General features: G+C 36.9%; 3 protein-coding genes across 3 annotated transcripts; all 3 read right to left on the bottom strand.

Annotated features, from left to right (window-relative positions):
* Window positions 1–917: 917 nt before the first annotated feature.
* Window positions 918–6759, bottom strand: LOC138130694 (integrin beta-PS-like). The gene is made up of 5 exons (XM_069047312.1): window positions 6585–6759; window positions 6134–6537; window positions 5536–6082; window positions 1383–2442; window positions 918–1331 (listed from the first exon to the last, which is right to left on the bottom strand). The coding sequence occupies exons 1-5, from the start codon at window positions 6723–6725 to the stop codon at window positions 1099–1101; spliced, it is 2385 nt and encodes a 794-aa protein (XP_068903413.1). The 5' UTR covers window positions 6726–6759; the 3' UTR covers window positions 918–1098.
* Window positions 6760–9044: 2285 nt separating this feature from the next.
* Window positions 9045–9837, bottom strand: LOC138130708 (endocuticle structural glycoprotein SgAbd-4-like). The gene is made up of 3 exons (XM_069047334.1): window positions 9678–9837; window positions 9427–9629; window positions 9045–9383 (listed from the first exon to the last, which is right to left on the bottom strand). Exons 1-3 carry the CDS (start codon window positions 9687–9689, stop codon window positions 9107–9109), a joined length of 492 nt encoding a protein of 163 aa, XP_068903435.1. The 5' UTR covers window positions 9690–9837; the 3' UTR covers window positions 9045–9106.
* Window positions 9838–18635: 8798 nt separating this feature from the next.
* On the bottom strand, window positions 18636–19535 carry LOC138130707 (endocuticle structural glycoprotein SgAbd-4-like). Its single transcript, XM_069047333.1, has 3 exons — window positions 19374–19535; window positions 19039–19262; window positions 18636–18984 (listed from the first exon to the last, which is right to left on the bottom strand). Exons 1-3 carry the CDS (start codon window positions 19383–19385, stop codon window positions 18711–18713), a joined length of 510 nt encoding a protein of 169 aa, XP_068903434.1. The 5' UTR covers window positions 19386–19535; the 3' UTR covers window positions 18636–18710.
* Window positions 19536–20370: the final 835 nt, after the last annotated feature.

Raw genomic sequence — 20370 nt, 5'->3', positions numbered from 1 at the left:
TACATATTTTGTGATGTAGTGATGCTGACCTGACAATTACGAAAGTCACTAATACATTTGATGTAACAATCTGAATGCTTCGATATATTTAGCAAATTAATTTTTGCACGATCTTTGTACAAAGCATTAGTTCCTCAAAAGTGGGAGTTGAGTAGCACTTTTAGTCTATTGGGAGTAAAATTTAATAAAATTTTATTCCTATTCATAATAGAATTGTTACGTTGACATAATTTGTCAAAGTAACAATTAGGCAATGTATGAACAAGAAACAAACATATGAAGCGAGTGTGAGTTTTCTTTTTAAAATGCTTTTAGCGTCGAAATCCGCAAGGTCCAAAATAGTTCGGAATTCGATATATGCAACCAGCATTACGAGTGCAGCGCGATTGCTGCTGTTTCTCTAAATACGAGCACTGCGCCTCTAAATTCTTGCGAGCAAGGTTCAACATCATTCAGTCGTCTTTTGTTTATTGGTTAGCATCTTCTTCGTCACTTTAGTGGCTTAACAATTCAATAAAGTTACATTTTTGACGATCTGTCAAATAAAGTCGAACTGCTAACGCTAAGACATGTGTTGTAAATCCAAAGATGACTTAAAGAGATTTTTTTTAGACACACTGTACATATAACATAGCCAATTTTCATTTTTGTGTGACTGAGATTTTTTCTGTATTTATTAAATTCAACATTATTCTTTTGGGCATAATAAAATTCAAAATGGAGGTAGTTTAACTGACTAAACGTCCGTTAGATGTCTCTGGAAATGCAGATCTCTTCTATATCGACTTCCTCTTAGACGCCTGTCAGATGTAAAATTTAAAACTTGCAAGACGTTGTGAAAGAGTTGTTCTGTGGTTCGTGGTTGTGAAGCAAAGGGACAAAGGGTGAGCTATAAATATATAATAAAAAATCAAGAATATCAGATATATCTATATTTGTAAAAATATCTTTAAACACAAACTCTCTACTAATATTATTCAAGTAGAACAAGCACAACTCTAAGCTCACATTAAATAAGTGAACACAATATCATAATTAGAAATTCAAGTTCAATATCGCAACTGAACACGAATAGATCACATCACGACTGACTGTTATTTACATTTTCGTTCTTGGTCGCATTTTGCTGGAGTTTCCGTAGAGCGGATTGGCAAAAGTTGATGTCGCTTCTTTATACAGCGGATTATCATTTCGGTGCCATTTCAACTTCTTCCTCTCGTTCTCGAACCTAGCATACTCTCTTCGATCGTGAACCGTTGTGCACACTTTCCATATCAACAACATGATCAATCCTGCTATCAAAATCGACCCGATCACACCCAAAACCCAAGCTGCAAGAGGACACAGTTAAGAAACGAAAATTTCTCGATTGATGTACTCACCAAGCACATTTGGAGGCTCTCTACAAACTTTTTTCCTCTCAGCCACCACTTTGAGTTCTTTGTTGTCGCCGTACTCGTACTGGAACACAAAAGTGCAGTCTTTCTCGTCGACCAGAGTGCAAGTTTTGACGTTGCTGTCCTCTTTGTTTTCTAGTTTGTCCACGATTTCAGTCAGGAAAGTTGTACAGTTGCTTCGACACTGATCCTCGTCGTAGGGTCCACTCTTGTAAGCTTGACACTCTACGCAAGGTCTCAACTCTTGGCACCTCTGCCCTTCGCAAGTGGGACACTCGTCGCAGTACTTCCCGGAATATCTGACCGCTTCGTCGAAACACTCGCAGCGTCCGCAATTGCAACTCCCGTGTCCGTTGCAGATCAAATTGTTGTCTGGTTTGATGCAGGTGTTGTTGGTGTCGGGACACTGACACGCATCTCCCGTCCACCCTGCCATACACTTGCAGACCCCGCCGCAGTCGCAAGTGCCCCTCTGAGAGCACAACTTTCCGTTGACGCGCTTGCAAGAGTAGTTGTCGCAGTCGCAAAACTTGCCGAAGATTTTTTCTTCGGGGTTGGCCCTCTTGTTACATTTGCACTGACCGCACCTGCAGATTCCCAACCCTGAGCAGATCACGGTGTCGTTTTGGTTCAGTTTGCAATTTGTAATGTCGGTCGAGTCGGAGCTTTCGCCGTTGCATTCGCACTTTTTGCCGTAGGAGCCCGAGTCGCAGTCGCATACTCCGCATTTTAGAGTGCCAGAACTAGAACAACTTGGGGATTTTTTCTTGTAGAATTTACTCGAGGAAGATTCACAGTCGCAGTCGCACAACACTTCTAGATCTATGATGATGCTCTCGTCTAAAGCTTCAGGTTTGATTGAAATCGTTTTTCTTGTGGACCCTTTGGTGCAAGCAAGCGGAGTGATGGTCGCCGTGAAATTCACTATCTCGCCGACATGTATGTTGGTACAACCGTTTGCTTTGGGGTGTGGACAAGTTGACGAGATCTTCACCTCGACGTCGCTGGAAGAGTTCGCAGAGATTGTGACAGAATCCACGATTTTCTACAACAGAACACAGTTCAATAATTTTGGTTGATTCGTTAGGAGTTTTTTTGGCGTTCCGGTTTTGTTGACGCCTCTCTGCCCGCTCATTGGTCGGCCAATTAGCGGACTCCGTTCGCGCCGCGTTCCATCCCAACTTTCCGAACTTGCCGCCCGAAATCCGCCCACTTTCGTTCACGGGCTAAACGTGTACGTTTCGTTCACTCTTCGCCTCTCTCTCTCTACAAAAAAAAAGACTGCGGCTCCGTAAAAGCGAGCTAGACAAAAAGACGATACTCTTTTTCGAGAGGCGGGACCCAACCGGCTCTTTCCAGTCACTCCGGTGTGGAAGAGGCATCGGCATCGTAAAGTTGGTTTTGTCCATTTGTCAATTAATTGTCTACTTGACAACACCTAGCATTAAATTTTGACCATAACTCTAACCTATCTCTCTAAAGAAGTTTTCACACTATGAAAAAATTGTAAAAATGTGTCAATTTTATTCTGACAGTTTCCCTTTTTTTTTTGCAGCCAACTGTAATAAGCATTTGCACGCATAAAGTTCATTCACGTTGGATTTTTCTTGTCAAGGTCAATTTTATTATTTTTTGGCAGTGTGATTTTTACTTCAATAATATTTTAGCTGTATATGTCGCCATTTTCGGCTGATAAAGTACCTAACCATGTCATGTGTAGACTGTGGAGGTTACATTTAATTAACGCAATTTTCAAATTAGCTGTTAATAAAACCTTCTTTTTTCTTTCCACCATGGTAAAATTAACCAGAAATAAGATAGGAATAGAATTTTATGAAAAAATCAGTGACTTTACGTCAAGCACGTCAAATTAAAAGACGTCAAATCGCTCTAACACGATAATGTGAAAATTACTAGGAAAGGAGGTGCAGGTTTGCAACATGACAACAATTTGACAGAGAAAATCCAACGAGAATGAACTTTACATAATTATATTATAAACGAAAACGCAAAAGCTTGGTAGACTACGCCAACTGAATGAAGTTTTTTAAATATCCTTAGATAACAAAATCCCCAAACCATAACACGAAATATTAACAAAGTATCATAGATTGTGTTGGTAATATCTTGAAACATTCGCGCCAATGATTCTCATTGGTTGTTATGAAACCCACGCGAAAAATAAATTATATGACATTTTAAATTTGAAACTGTCAGTGCTGTCAAATGGTTTAAGCATTTTGATTTGCGATTTTTCATCTTTAGAGCTTTGGTTTGCGTTTCTCTGGTTTTAAAAATTATTAATTTTGATCGTGTTGCTGTTTTGATCTGTCCCGTTGCGATTTCTTGTTGATTTTTTTTAACTTGTGAAGTGAATGCGTGCCTCAAGAATCTAGCATAATGAACATAATGAACAATAAGTGACATTACAACCATCGAAAATGTACCGAGGTAATTTTTGTTCATGCATTAAATATTAATCTCTTGTTTGTGTTTAGTCATTTTCGAAAAAAGTTGGATATTTTAATTTCATTAGCCAGATTTTTTCGGAAAATCGAAAATGTATTGTGGGTTGCATTTTTAATTCCGTCGGGCACTCGTGAAATACCCTGTATTAATAAAACCTAATATATTACTCCTACTATACTGAAGTTTCTTTCGTCTTTCCTAAGTGCAAACATGCAGAACAATAATAAAACATCACGTGTAAACCTATTCTTTCAATTTTTTTAAATTTCGCGCCGGATCTATTTGTTATAGCGTAGAGTAAACTTTTTTAGTAACATTTATGTCAAGCATTCTATGAGTGGACAGAGTTTACACTCTGGTTAGCTATGATTTATGGTATGGTAGACGTAAAAATTTGCCACCTCTTCTGGATTTATAAATTTGATATTTGACAGCTTGTTAGTTGTCACTGCAGCCTGCAATTTTCATTGTTTATCATTTGAAAGTTAAATTCGGTGTTTCATGTTAGTTAAGGCAGCAAAATAGGTGTTTTGAAAATCATTTCACTCCCTCTACGTTTCACCCAGAACATTATTTACTGTAGTGAGTATTAAACATGTTGTTGACGCCGTAACACAATGTTGCAGAATATTTTTGAAAACAAGAGAATAAAAATAATCAAATCTCTGGGACATAACGGTGAACGTTTTGAGTTTTTTCTTTGGGAACATAAAGTACATTTGTTTTTATACTTCCTGTAAAAGTTTCTTATTTTTTAAATTATTTAGAATCCCTTGGCTTTAGGCAACCAGGTAAACACACCAATAACAGTCTTCTTGATCTCATGAATGAAACTGGTTGCTTGTACGAAAAACTATAGAACCTTTTTGGTAGAAATTTTTTAAATATACAGGGTGAGCAACAATAACTGATTCAGTTGGCAAAAAAAAATTACATAAAATTTTCAATACTGTGAATTGTACCTATTTCGGTTTGTTCTATTGACATTATTGACAGCTGGTATACATTCCAAATTTAAAACTCTTGGTTTTTGTAATCGTTTATTAATAAAATGGTTTTCTCGTTGGAACATGACGTAAAAGTCACTAAAAATCACCAGAATTTATTGCCAACTCAATCAGTACTTGTTGCTCACACGGTATTTGATAATAACTCTTTGGATCACAGGAGCAATAATTAGATGTTTACCAAGACCATTTTTTGACAGTTCTCGTGAACTGCAAATTTTTTTCTGAACCACGTATTGTTGGATACCTACTCTTTACAAATGCGAAACATAAACACCCTTCGCATTGTTTTGGCATAACGAGAGGCCATGGTTAATTTTTTTAACGTTGAACACACTGTTTGATTTTCATCAGTAAAGGGACTGACATGCGGACCTATCAAAATGAACGTAACATTTTGCTGAATTTATGAATTTCCCGCGATGTCTGAGTATTCTTCTATTGCAAACCATTGATTCCAAACTAGTAAAACTGACAACAATGCACTAGACATTGACGCTATTTATAACCTCAGACTTGGAAAAACATAACCTAATTCAACAGACAGCTTTACTACCAAATTAAATGCAAAATGTCAAAACAACGTGAATGCATTTAAATATGTACTACTGCGGCCAAAAAAATTGGGACATCAACGTCATTATCTTGACTTTTACACTCACATTATAATTGTCCACCACCAACTTGATGACGTTCTCGGACCTCTCATCCAGCGCCCCCATATTCGAGTTTTCTATAACCTCCGAGAGACTCTTGTACGAGTCTACAACTTGTCTCTTCTTGACGATCGCGAACACGATGTTCACGTTATTTTCTTTGGCCAGGTAGTTGATGTGGGAAACTGACGGATAGTCGATCTTGAGATCGTGAGTGTAGAGATTATTCTCCATATGACAGTGAGCGTCGTTCGGTTCCACAACCCCAGCCAATTTGCCATCTCCGGCAATATGAAACTCGGCGTCGGTGGAGAACACGATCATGTGTCGCGCCTTGGCCCTCCACCCGATCACGTCTTTGCACACGATCGCTTGCATGAGCCCGTCGAAGCCTCCCTCGGGAGCGTCCAGATTTCCCGACACCCTCGCCTGGGAAACCTCCCGGGAGAACCTGTTGTAATCGTCAGTCAAAGACATGTGGTTCTTGAAGCTGTAAGGGGAGACGCAAATCACGCTTTTGCCGTTCCTGTTCAGCTTGCACGGTTGCTTCAATCTAGAATTCAACAGATTTAACATACTTTGGAGTACTCCATTTGGGGCTTACTTCGAAGGGACTGTGCTGACGAAGGGTAGGTCGACTTTGTCGACGAAACTCCCAAAGCCCAGTCTGAAATTACTCGTGATGTTCATCATGGTCTTGGCGAGTTTTTCTCCAAGTTTGGCGAGTTTCTCCCTGTGCTCCTCCATAGACGCTGACAAGTCCATGATGTAGTACAAGTCCACCGGATAGTCTTCAGCTTGGGCATACTGGAACGGCAACGTGAACTCTTCGCCTTTCCTCAAGGTGACCGTCACCCTCTGGGGCTTGATTTGCACCGCTTTTCCTGCAGCACTCGTCAACTCTTTATTTTGCAAAATTTTAAACGACGATTTAGGATTTACGACTAGAGTCTTTTGGCACCAGTTCGCAGCGGCAGCATTTTTGTGGATGCAGTGGTTTTCAGAATTCTGCAATTTTAGTGTTGGTCCAGCAACGACAGATTGGTTAGACTTACGGGAGTGATGCACCAGATGCACCCCAATTCTTGTATGCATTCGCTACATGTCTCCTTGGAGATGCAATTATTCGCGGAATTTTGACTTAACACTAGTTTTACGATTAGAGCGAGGAATAGTGGTGCTGTGAACAACTGCATCGTGACAACACTGACTTGGAGAGGAAGTAGATAAAAGTATGAATTCCCGGAGTTATCGCCGGTGAATCAACATGATTCGCTGAGTGCTGCAAGAAAAGTAAAACGTTTGCACTAGAGCAATCTACTATTTTGAGTGATAATTTATTAAATTTATCAATTTATCAAATTTATAATGTCGAGAGGAGTTGCATACAAAAGTGCATTTTTTTATCGCGGTTTTGAAAAGTTTGAAGTGAAGAAAGTCGAGTCGAGTCTTACGTAAACACTTTGTATAAACTTGTATAATTAAATGAAAAATAAAAAGGTCGAAATGAGCGTTGCTTTATTTGGTGGTTCCTGTCCAACCAATAAATTTCAGCATCTTGAATCCTTGACCTTTTTGTACACTTTGACCTTTAAGTCGTCAAATTGGGAATTAAATAAAGAGCTGCACTTTCTTCGCGAAAATTTGTGGCTCTAGAACAGGGAATAAAATCATTTAACATATTTTTAACCTGTTAAGTGTATTATTTTTCGTGAAAATGTTATTCCAGGTCTACGCTTTGTGTTTAAAGTGATAAAAAATAAACAGTGAAGGATTGATAAAGCTAACAGACGTCACTTCCTCGTGACCGCGAAGGAAATTAAGCCAAACCACTTAGTAATCTGTCTTAATCATAACATTTGTCTGACAATGATATTTTCCTTGTAAGGAATTCATATCCGCCATAAAGATAAGCAACTCTTCATTTTATAACAATAATTGATCAATGAAAACAATTGATTTTTGCCAAAAAATTACTTTACCTTATAATAATGTAACAGAATTGACACTGTTTTGAAAATGGGTCGAACTGTTAAGTATAAAAGATTTTAAAAATATGTTTTTTTACCTGTTCGGAGCTCTACTATAAATATTTTGAACAACTAATGTTACTGTATTGTATTGTAAAACAAAAATCTTATGTACCTAATAATAATTTTGCTAATGTTACTGAAACTTATAAAAAAAATAATAATAAATAGGGAAAGTAGAAACCTAGATTTTGTAAAATGTAGTGGACCTTGACTAAAAATATGAAGCTGCTCAAAATCTAGACAAACTAAATGACTCATTGTTAAAAAATTTTTAAATGTCATATTTTTAAAAAATTTGTTGGAACGACCTAATGCAAATGTTGTCAAAAATAAAGATCATTCAAATTCTCTTTCAGTATTTTTTTTTAAACCTTTTACAGTCCATTTTTTAATTATAGTCCGTTGAGCTTAGTCCCAATCAAGAAATCGACATGTTCTGCGTCTGCTTTTGACATTCGACAGCAGTGCAGGGTGTACCAATATTTGAAAATTTATATTGGCAGCTTGAGACAGATGTCATTACAAATTTCATTTTTGAGATTTCGAGTTGTGTTCTTTCGTGCTTTCTTGGTTTTTCTGCAAAATCACTCCTCCGTTTTCATTTTATTTTGCAAAAAACAATAAAAACAGAAAGTTTTAAACGTTCCTGGGATGACGGCAGCGGTAAATGGGACAAGCACACTGGTTCTGAAGGGAAGTGGGAGGTCTTGTAAGTTTTTGCCATGTTTCTGCGCAATTCCAGTGTTAATTTTGCAATTACAAACTCTGCAAATGCATCTGTCCACTTGCGGCGTTGCTTTTCGTTGGTACGGTTGATACGGCGGAAATTTCAAGTAAAACTGAACAAAATTATGATAAATGTGGTTAAAACCTAACCTACAAATTTAACGTCGCTAATGTAATAATAATAAACGTTCAACTCGCGTCTTGCTCTAATCGCTTAATACGATACGTTTAAGTTTAGCTTGTTTTAAATTATTTTGAAAAGAAATAGCAATATAACAGTTGTTCTGCTTATTAATTGATCCATCGGACCATAATTAAAAAATGGATTTTAGTCTAGAATACCTAGAACATTTTATTCTTTTCAGGATTAAAAAAAAATGAAACACTTCTTATTGTCGGTCTTTTGGATACACCTTTATTAATGTTTCCACATAATATCTATACAAAATCATAATTAAGTCCAAGCGAAAATTAAAATGGCTGTAACGATTTGAACAGTTCTACGGGTCTTAAAAAAAGAAACGAATAAGTCTCTTAATATAAGTGCCTATAGCCGGTTCCAAAAAGAAAAAAAATATCTTGAAAATTAAAAGAATGGTGGCATTTTGAAAATTAACTGTTGATTTTTTAATTTTTTCTTTTAAGTTAAGCGGACCAAAAAATTATAAAATATACCTTTGATTTTTTTTTTAATTTCTAGACTAGAACACCCCCTTAAGAATATTGGAAACAGATTTTTTTAAGAAGGAGAGTCACTCTTATAAAACCTATTTATTAAATCTTTGTAACAACATTCACAGGTCCGTAACAGTCAACATTTAGTATCTTCTTTGTCCTGAGTAAACTTGGGCGGGTTCGGGATGGGAGGCGATCCAGTCCAGAGCCCTCTGGATCGCTGGGGGCACCGGTGGGGCAACAGGAATGTGACTGCCTTGGGGCTGGTACCCGTTCCCGTCAGCCAGATAGGCCACCGAAACGCGTTCTCCTTCGGGAGAGGTCCAGGAGAAGGTCCCTTGCGCGGACTTCTCCAACTCGTTGCCGACGGCCCTCACGTCCGCGCGTTCTTCAGCGGCGATCCCGTTCTCCGTCTCATAACTACACCATTACTAGTTGGACTTACTGGCGTTACTTACAGTACCTGAACTGGTAGCTGCCGTCGGGCTGGAGATCCTGGTTCTGCCTCAAGATGGCGACTTGGCGTCCTCCGCCGGAGTAGGCGATGGGGGCGGCGGGCACCGCCGTCACCGTGACTCTGCGGACTGGGGCGGCCGGAAACGGGCGGTTTCTGAACAGGTGGGACACATCCGCGAGAGCGGCTGCCACCAGGGCGCAAACCAGAAGCTGCAAAAGAAGATTAGGCGGAGGATGACAAGAGCGGTGCGCTCTCACCGATCGGAACATGTCTGGTATCACTGAAGCACTGATCGATAGTAGTCTAGTTCCAGAAATTTCTGATATTTATACTGGATGCTAATAAGTCGGAGCATCTTTCGGAATCAGGTGCGACTCGTCCATGAGAGCGACAATAAAATGACTCATAAATAATGTAAATTATGAAGGTGTTTTGTGATCTATTGGGCCACTCTAGTCGGAGCCTCCAAATTTATTAATTATTCTGCGTTGCCACACCTGTCTATAGAGCCCCGGTCCAAGAAGTTACTCAACGAGTTTCACAATGGCTGAACGTCCAAGCGAGTGTTGTCATCAATTTCCACAATTTTCAAGTAGCGACTCAAAGAGTGTGATTTGTGGCAGATCGAGATCCGCCGATGTCCGGTTTGTGGTGCGAGCGAGTGTACAGGTCCGCGAGTCGAGCATCAGCGTTGTAAATGTCAGAACTGTAACATTTGAGTGGAATTTTTCGCCGCCTCTTGAGCGTGGAAATGTGCTCATCAATTTTAAATCGTTTCATAATAGCATATCCATCAAGAGACCTTTATCAAGGCCGGTCACTATTCCCGCGACCTCTTCCGAAGACGCTATTACAATGCACGGTATGTGACATTTACAAAAAGTAGATCCAGTATGTAAAATTGTAACATAAAGATCTTCATTCTTGTGGCGGGATGGGATTTTTGCGTGGAAAATTTTACCGTTTTACCAGGATTTGGCAACTCAATAAATAACCACAAGCTGTGACATTTCATAAAGTTTTACATAATTTTCTATAATCGCATGTGACAAATTGAGCGATCGGACAATTAAAGTTTTGAAAGACACTCAAATATCATCGATATTTCAATCGTTGTATGCAAATCGACCGAACAATCCAATATTTAGGAAACCTTGGGGCGTCGCAAATTTGGAGATGGCACCGGTTCCTCACTGCGTCTCTGTCACAAATGCTAATAATGTTGAAACAAGATAGAAACCGGGTGCATGCAGGATGCAACTTGACGCAGAAAATAACGTGTGGCACCTGATTTTTTTTAAATTTCTTTGCGATTAGGGGAAAAGCCAGCAAGATAAAAATTATCTTTGCCATTATTTGGCGGAATTTCCAGGGTTTCGTCACGATCTATTCCAAATAATTCTTTTATTTAACATGTTTTTCTCACTCAATTTTTCACATTAATAATCTGAATCACTATGTATATTCTGCTGAGAAACAACTTTAATATTGATATAGAAAACTAAATAACACGCTATGTACATATTTTAGCTTTTTGTTGACAGTGTCGTACAGGGAGATACGGAATAGCTCAGCATTTGAGTAATCACCGCCACCAGTCTTACCTACACTAGACTGGGTGTCGAAATTGAGGAGGAGTAGAAACATGTTTGGATTTTGCCCACCCAGGAGATGATTACTACCGTGAAATAAAAAATTAGGATAAGATGTTGCATTAGCTTATCTTAGAAGGCAATAAAATTCAACAGCTTTACAAACGTCGGTGGAAATGTCAACATTAACGATTATTGACGTAATGTGGGTTTCAAAAGTTTTTGATAAAGTGAATAAAGGGAGATTTAGATTTAGAATTGCTTTGCTACCCGTTCAGCTGCGATGTCATTTTTGTATTAAATGAATACAAAATTATGGTAGGTATATAAATAAGTCCCATTAGACAGATTATACATCACCAAATATAGATTCATTATCAGAATCAAAATTTTTCGTGTGAAGGAAATAGCGGTTCTAGTTCCTGAAGTAAAATAGATTAAATGAAATCATATAATACTGTGGAAAAAAACACTCACATTCAAAATAGTAGTTTATTTGACGAGTTTGTGTGTAAATTGGGCCTTTTTTGGCACGAACGAGTTGAATACAACGTTTTTTTGTTGGACGAGCGCCTTAAAGGCAACAAATCGCTTAAAACCTTGAAAATTAGCTTGACGTTTCGTTTTGACAAGTTGTGACATTTATCAAAATCCGTTCACATAGGAGAAAATTCTCAAATTCTGACAGTGTCGAACAAAAATAGTATATTGTGCAATAAGTGCGGGAAGTTGTGCTTAACAATTTTAATTTTGAAATTTGGGGAACGAAGACAATCTTGTATGTATGTACTGTCGCGAGCAAAAAAAAAAACTGATCGTCAAAATCATGTTTTGACGCAATGGACAATGCTCCATTGTAAAACGATCGTAAAATCATAATTCATAACCTATCATCATGTTGTATGACATTAATTGACATTAATTATTTAATTTTTTGACACTTTGTAGATGTGGGCTTAATCAGGCAGGGAAACATTTTTAATTTGTGACAATCTACTAAATTTTGAAATGACATTGACGACCAGAATTTTTTGCTCGCGACAGTACTATTGCGGCCAAAAAATTTCATCCACACTTTTCCTGTCATCTCACAAAAATTGGGCGTAGTTTAACTTTTATTGTCATTAATCATTATGATTGACATTTGCAAATTAAAATTTGAAATTTATTACTGTCACCCATAAAAACATAGACACAATTTGATTGACACATGTTAACATGTGAACTGAGGTTATTCGTTCCTAAAGGCTGCTTTACAGCATACGTGAGTGGAATGACAGTTGTGGACGAAATTTTTTGTCCGCCATTGTACCCGGCCAGAAATCAGAGATCAGGATTAGTCTGACGGCCCAAGACACGTCTAATGTAACAGTTGTAAAGGATTTTTTGTAATATCTAGTTGTTAAAGGTGGCTTTCCGGACTGTTTGTCACCATGTAAACAACCTCATAACGGCCGGAGTCCGTTATAGGTGTACGTTATGAGCGGGAGCGGCCGTTATAAATGACTAAATAACTATAGCAACGTAGATCTAAACTTTATTTTTCAACTTTTTTACAATTGGTACAATAATGAATGTTTAATGTTATGGGACACACCTTGAATTAATCAAAATCCGTATGTCACTAGCAGATGTAGACGAGATCGAAGATGATGCTTCAGAACTTTAACACCAACACAAGCGCGATTTTGCAGGGAATAACGATGACTTCACTTGCTCTGCGGCCATCCGGACATCGGGAATATCTTGATCGCGATTTTTTATTCATTTCAGTCGTTTATTTTCAACGGAAAGTTAAGTGTTGAACAAATTTGACAAACAGCAGCAAATGGAGACAAGATTGAAGATGATGCTTCACTAACACAAGCGCGATTTTGCAGGCAATAACGATGACCTCACTTCCGGACATCGGGAATATCTTGATTGCGATTTTTTATTGATTTCATTCCCTTATTTTCAACGGAAAGTTAAGCGTTGAACAAATCTGACAAACAACATTGAAACAATTTTTTTTCACAAACACCGGTTGACATGACGACGTCCTCCGCACACTTATTAATCATTCGGTTTTTTCGATGGCGTTGAAAAAAATGTACTTCAAAAAGATAATTTTGAACGAATCGTAGAGATATTACAAAAACTATTGTACAATACACGTCCGTTAGGGCCTTTACAGCCTCGCCAGTATTATTCGACTCGCTCTGCGAGCTCGTCTCACAAAATCTCTGGCTCGGCAGTAAAGGCTATCCTAACGGACTTCTACTGTAAAATACTAATTCAGGTACGTAGATGATGAGCCTGACTAGGTAAAAATGCAACCCAAAATACAAGCTATCCCTATTACATTATCATAATGCAGATAAAACATAGATAGCTTGCTTTTAACGTCAGCCTAATGAATGTCAAGTTCTGACAGAAAAATACCTCTCTCAACAAAGTATGATTTAATAAGAATAACAAGCGATTAAAATCACAAAAGTAATGGGTAAGTAGGATCATATCGGTTCTGCCATCGTTCGAAAACATTTTCAAATATCGTGCGATCAACAATTATTTAGATCAAAAAAGCCTTTGGAATTTGGAATGTCTACCTAAACCACGACCTGCTGTATTATACCCGGCCTGTTCAAAAGTGTAGTTTGGGTGGTCCCCGCAGAGCACTATAGTACATAGTATACGGGCGCTTTTTGGGAATTCATATTATTATTTGTCTTAGGTTTTTATTATCGATAATTTTTTTCGTCCAAATGACATTCGAATTTAAAATAAAAAATACAGTTGTCTTCAGTATTGTATCAGAAAGCAATCTTATTTTTCCGCATTTTTATTCTTTAGAAATTGGTTCTTTCTCGGAAACATTTTCATAATGCATTTTCAATGGAATGAACAGGTCGATTATAATACAGCAGGTCGTGGTTTGAACCAAACATTCAGATGCAATGGATCCATGGAAGTATTTTTGGTTGCATATACCTGCTTCAATTTAAATTTGGAAATTTTTGCCAAAACTTGGCCAAACAGGCAACAGCACTGAATGTCTATTCTCCGTTATTGAAAACACCATTACGATTCAATGATGAATCTTTTATGTTCTGAAGTAACAGCCATTTTTGGGTTAAAATTTGATTAATAGTGACAGTTGTTTGACGTTTATTAGCTGAGTTACCAAAGATGCAAAAAATTTGACACTATTAAAGTCATAGCCGCCCCTTATCTAAGTAATTGTTGATCGCACGGTACTAAATATGAACGCAAAATGTAATGGCAATTCAAAGTAATAATAGTATATTTATTACATGAGCAAAAAAGAAGGTTTTTATCCACGAAAATGAAGATTGCAGCACAAGCCGCAGGCGCGTGCTGTAATCATTTGAACCTTGGTTAGGTTGCTGCAGTTACTGCAATCTCTAAATTTGATTGATCGAAGTCCGATGGATAAAAGATCTTGTCAGTTTTATCCATGGTTGGGAACCAATAAGAGCTCTCTTTTAATTTATCAGTGGATAAAATGACAATTAGGAGTAGAGCTTTCACATCAACAAAGTTGCTTTTATCCGATGATCGTAGATAAAATATGTAATATACCTACTTGGATTCCTGATTTAATTTTCAAATACCAAAACACAACAAAATGTATTTTGGGTTGCATTGTTGCGGTCAGGCTCCTTATCTTGCGTGAATAATCCTATATATTCCTTAAATTAGAATTGCACTAGTTTGTTTCAAAACGCGAACTTCTCTGTATTACAGCACACAAAATAGGTTTTGTAGTACGGTGCGATCAATTAAAGAATAAATCGAGACGGCGTGTTACCTATGGCAACCCATGCTATAGCATAGGCTCCAAAGCAAACTCGATTTATTTTTTAAATGATCGCTCGGTAGCTTTCATACAGACGCAAAGTAGAAAAAGAATGTTTTGTGTTTTTATTAATGTTACCGCTCGTGCAAAAAATGTAATAAGCACCAGGGGCGCCCTTGATACTTAAATAATTATTGTTGACTTTTGATTCTTATTGTATTTTTTTTTATAGTTATGAATTTAACAGAAAATCTGCAAGTGTACATTTGGTAACTGATATTTTCTAAAATTCAGAACAATCCTTACCAGCAATTTATTTAACTCTTCTGTTGTTTATCTAGTTGCATAAGCTTGGATGCATGTCTTGTGCGTATATTTTGTTGCATACTTTACAGAAATATTTACGTTTGTAGATATACGATTTCAATTTAACGACCTTCTTTAGAAAGATAAAACGACGTCTTAAAAATTCTTGAAATTGGCAAATTACGAAATTATCTAAATTATTCTAGTCTCGGAATGAACTCATAAATTATAGATACACCGACAAAGGTACGCCGCCAAGGTTTTATCTTGTAAGTATATCTATAAATGCCATGGAGTATAAAAAAATGCAGATTTAAAGTAGGTTGTGATAAATATTAATGAAACATAGTTTTTTTATTTGCCAATCTACTACTAGTCCTTACGTTCATTAACATGAAAAATTAATTACTGAACATGAATTCATAATTTAAAAAATGGTTTCCTTCGCCTTTCTAATAGTTACAATGTTTATTTATTAAATAATATACCTTTTTATGACTATCAAACTATCACATTTTTTCTTTAGTTCCATTTTTGTAATCTTCAAGTTAAAAATTATTATTTTCTCTCCTCCTTTTCATGACACGACGATAAAATTTCATTATCTACAGTTTCGACGGAAAAAGGCTCTCGAAGATAAAATAAAAATGTTCCGTCTTGTATAATAGATAACTATTATTGTCATACTCTTTTTTTTCATATTTGCTTTAATCTGTATTACTCATTATTCTTGTTTGACCCTTTTGTATGACATTACTATATCTTCTTGTTAGAATTTTCCAATTCTCCTTCTTGTCACCCAGTTTTTATCTTTTCTTTCTTCGCTATTCATTCATTTTCATAGTAATTTTTATTCCGATTGTGCTTTTGACTTGAGTTTTTCTTATTTTTTCCTTTACTGTTTTATCTATTTAATTAATTCCAAATTAATACATCTTCATAACTTCTTTTTTAATTTACTTCCTTTTATTTTCGTTCGTTTTTACTTCTCTAAAGAGTATTTCAATAACGACTTTTCTGATAGATAGTCTACATTTTCCCTTCTTATTTTTTCTTTTCCTTTTCTATTTTGACTTGTGTAAATACTAATAACGCAAATAGTAGTTATTTATCTAACAAGAGAGTAAAGTAATGTGTACTTTTTTTACGAGAAGGAAAATTTGCCACACGAGCGAAGCGAGTGCGCAAATCCGCCGTCTTAAAAAAAAGATACTTTACTAATGAGTTGCATACAAAAATTTTTTGGCGCCCGTAAGTTTAAATAAGTAATTATGAATGGAAAATTTTATAATTGCGTCAAAAAATGACACGCTACGGCAGTTTTTTTAACGCAAATACTTGAAAAATGAACCGCTATGGCACTTTTTTAAAGCTTCTGGACCGATTCAAAAATCACATAATTTTATGAACGCAAATGAATCTTGACGGACGTGAAAAAATAATTGTTTACAGTTGGTTGCAAAAAAACGGGAACAGTCAGAATAAAATTGACACACTTTTACAATTTTTCCATAGTGTGAAACCTTCTTATGAGAGATAGGTTAGAATTAACGTCAAAATTCAATGACATTTAAAAAAAATATTTGATAGGTATTGTCAGGTAGACAATTAATTGAAAAATGGACAAAACCAAAATTACATTAGGAAAATTTTCGTTTCCCGTTTTTTGCAACCAACTGTACATTGTCTATTCTATTTTATTCTATTTATTTCTGTGTTTTATTTAATAATTTTTTTCATCTATAGGTACTATTACGATCAAAAAATTTTGGACATCAAACTTCTGTCACATTAAAAAAATTACTCTAAATCATGCTTTATTGAAACTGTCACGTGAAAGATGAAATTGTTGTCAATTTGATACCGGTTTAAAATATATTTTTTTTAATATGCGAGTACATTTGGGTATTTGTTTTATATTTTTTATTAATTAAAACCTTCGTTCTATTCCATTTGTCTGATTTTTACAACTTTTTGAATATTTTCTCGGTAAATCTGACATTCACATTTTCAAAATTGACACAATCAAAATTGAGGTTATTAATACATAAGGGTCGTTTTAGAATGTATGACAGCACGATGACATTAGTGTCCAAAATTTTTTGATCGCAATAGTACTTGCCATTTATTTTTTACGCCTCATTTTCATCCATAACAATGAAAGCATTTATTACCTACTACAAGAATAATTTAATGAGTTCGTGTGTAAATTGTTTTTTTCTTAGCACGAGTGGGCCAAAAAAGGCCCAATTTACACAGGAACGAGTTGAATACAACGTTTTTTTGTTCGACGACCACCTTAAAGGCTCCAAATCGCTTAAAATCTTTAAAATTAGCTTGATGAGGAAAAAATGACAATTAATGCCATTCAACGTGATGATAGGTTATGATATTTATGACCGTTTTACAATGGAGCATTTTCCATTGCGTCAAAGAATGACATTGACGACCAAAATTTATTGCCCGCGACTGTACCTATAATGGTTTCAATTTTTTTTAAAATTTACTCTAGGCAGGAAGAAATGACAACTTTTTCTTGGAACATATAAAAACCTATTGTTAGCTCCGGTTCTAATCAAAAACAACATTTTTATGGTTCTCAAGAAAAAATTTACTCATAGGTACATTATTGTACGGTAAACACACACATCCGGATTGAAGCACATTGACCCGAAGCTAGAAAATCCCGAAAAACTATCCGAATTTGGAAATTGATACTACATATTTTACCAAATTATTTTCGTCTTTCTTTTTTACTTGAGTTTTTATAGATAAAAAAAATGTGGAAATGACGTTGTTACTCTTTATTTTTTTTCTTTTTACACTGAAGGACTACGTTAGTATACACAGAATACAAAACTGTCAAAAATCACTGATGTTGGACAAATTCGATAAACAATTTAAATTGTAAAAATCTTTTTTTTATATAATTGATTCAAAAAATTGAAATTCACGCATAGTTATCCGTGCATGAAGTGGGTCATTTTTTTACGTGTATTTTTTTTGCATTGTTAGTAAGATCGAAACCATAGAAACCATACAAAACAGTGTATGAAATGCGATTTCACGCACACGACTATTTCTGTGTTTCACTTCACGCACTGTTTTTTATTAGTTACCTAGCAACATGGTCACTGCATTGAAACTTCAGAGTTCCTTCAAAAATTTGAATTTTTTATTTCAATTATAGAAAAAATATTGTTTATATTTCGTGCGTGAAGATGTTTTTGTGCATTCAAAGGCTTATACTGCCTCGACCTTCGTCTCGGCGTAAAAGACCTTTTCATGCACAAAAAACACTCTCTTCACGCACTTAATATAAAAATAACTATTTTATTTTGTAAATACCACCACAAACTGCTTTAAAGACATTAACCAAATCCATACAATCTTACAAATATCTGGGTAGCCACTCCGTCAACACTGTTCGCCACAATCCTTTTTTATTTTGTTATTACCAATAACAAAACAATTTTGCTTAAGATATTACCGAAATCTAAATGAAAACACCAAACTGCTGCAGCAACTTATTTATTTATTTTATAAAAAATATACTCTCAATCAAAAATACATCTACAAAGAAACTTAACCTAATACCTCTGATTCTGATTCTGATTTTGCTCGGGATGAGCCGCAATCCACTCCAGAGCCCTAAGAATCGCCGGAGGAATAGGTGGAGGAGTGGGCAAATGCGCTCCTTGTGGTTGAAACCCGTTCTCGTCAGCCACATAAGTCACAGAGATCGGATGCCCCTCCGGAGAGGTGTACCCGAACGACCCCTGCGCAGCTATCGACGGCTCCGGGCCCCCTTGTTGACGCAGAGCTCCCTGTTCTTCAGCAACAATCCCGTTCCCGGTCTCATATCTGTAAAATACATTTCACAAAATGAAATATATCATCACTTTACCGTTCACTCACGCCCATTTGTAGCTGCCGTCAGGGTCCACCGTTTGCTCCTGGCGAAGAATCGGGATGTGCTGGCCTGGAGAAGTTGGAGTGTCGAATTTGATGGCGGGGCCGGGGTTGGTTGCGAAGGGTGGTTGGTTGCCGAAAGGGGAGAGCAGGCGGCTGTTTTGGTTGGGCTGGTAGAGGTCCCGCACGTCGGCGGCGGCGAATGCCACGAAAAGGGCCAAGGAGAAAATCTAAAAAAACAAGAACAAAAACTGGAACAATTCTTATTCAGGTGAGTCGGTGGGTCTGCTCGTCTTAAGAATGAAGATAAAAATTGTTGTGTCTTAAGAAGGGTGACTTACCAGTGAGAACATTTTGCACGATGCCACTGAGAGCCACTCTGATTGTAAAGAAACACAGAAAATTGTTGATATTTATAGCAAAAGCTCTACGCTTGTCAACGGAATCCCCCAAGTCCATCCTCCGCCAGTGGCGTCTCGTCCCCTTTTATTTCTTATTGTGTCTGAACCGTCGACGACCACCCGAAGCACATTCTCAATCTCTTGCTGTTTTAATCGACAGATAAATAAAAATTAATAGCGACGGCACAAGAAAATCGATTCTGCAATATCTCGCCGCGCATAATTAATTTGAAAAAAAAAAAATGCAAATTTTTTTCTCGTTTTGACCACATCTGTATCACTCCTCGTCGTCTCCGGACGAAGACGTCGCACCGCCACTGTCCCCAACTCCGTCATAAATTACCACACACTTTATAGGAATCGCACTGGAGTCGGTTTCATAACTCGAGGGTCCCCTGCGTGATCTCCCAAAACATTCACGCCAACCTTTAACTTTCTTCTGGTTTGCATCGGCGTCAAGTTAATCCTTTTCGGCGTTGATAACCTCAGCTTCGTCGCTTCCAATTAAGCGGATGGGTAAAAGTAAACACGAATTACGTGGGCACAAAAAATGGGCAATTAACGTGGTGCAGAAGAATCCATTTGGACAACAATGGAGTGCATCTTTATGCAAATCAGGAGAAATGATATTTGGCAACCGCATTTCACAATTTTGCAACAAAACCGTGCAGGAAATATTATATTATTATAATCGAGTTCGGGTGATAATAATTAATGGCACTGAGGAGGTTTCTTCTCGCTTCTTGACTCGCTGGCATTTAGTCGAGCGTTTCACAAGAATAAGTGTAAAAAATCGCGAGGCCCTCGTTATCGCCGTTTTATTCAAATTTTTCCAGAAATTCGTCATTACAGGTTTCGCAAAGCTCTCGCTAATAAATTTTGTCGAGGAAAACCCAAAAGTGCGGCCGCGAGAATCGCGGCGGAGCGAATAGTAGGT

This window comes from Tenebrio molitor, chromosome 5, assembly GCF_963966145.1.
Source record: "Tenebrio molitor chromosome 5, icTenMoli1.1, whole genome shotgun sequence".
NCBI lineage: Eukaryota > Metazoa > Arthropoda > Insecta > Coleoptera > Tenebrionidae > Tenebrio > Tenebrio molitor.
Note: the sequence above shows the minus strand (reverse complement) of the source record. Positions and strands in the feature narration are given on the sequence as shown.

Excerpts from the sequence above, each read along its gene's own strand:
- LOC138130694 (XM_069047312.1), bottom strand. The coding sequence starts at position 6,725 with ATGCAGTTGTTCACAGCACCACTATTCCTCGCTCTAATCGTAAAACTA. Across the intron at positions 6,538-6,584 it reads GCATCTGGTGCATCACTCCC|AATTCTGAAAACCACTGCAT; the intron begins GTAAGTCTAACC and ends CTAAAATTGCAG. Across the intron at positions 2,443-5,535 it reads TGGTGGTGGACAATTATAAT|AAAATCGTGGATTCTGTCAC; the intron begins GTGAGTGTAAAA and ends GTTCTGTTGTAG.
- LOC138130707 (XM_069047333.1), bottom strand. Across the intron at positions 18,985-19,038 it reads GACGGCAGCTACAAATGGGC|ATATGAGACCGGGAACGGGA; the intron begins GTGAGTGAACGG and ends TGTATTTTACAG.
- LOC138130708 (XM_069047334.1), bottom strand. Across the intron at positions 9,384-9,426 it reads GACGGCAGCTACCAGTTCAG|TTATGAGACGGAGAACGGGA; the intron begins GTACTGTAAGTA and ends GTAATGGTGTAG.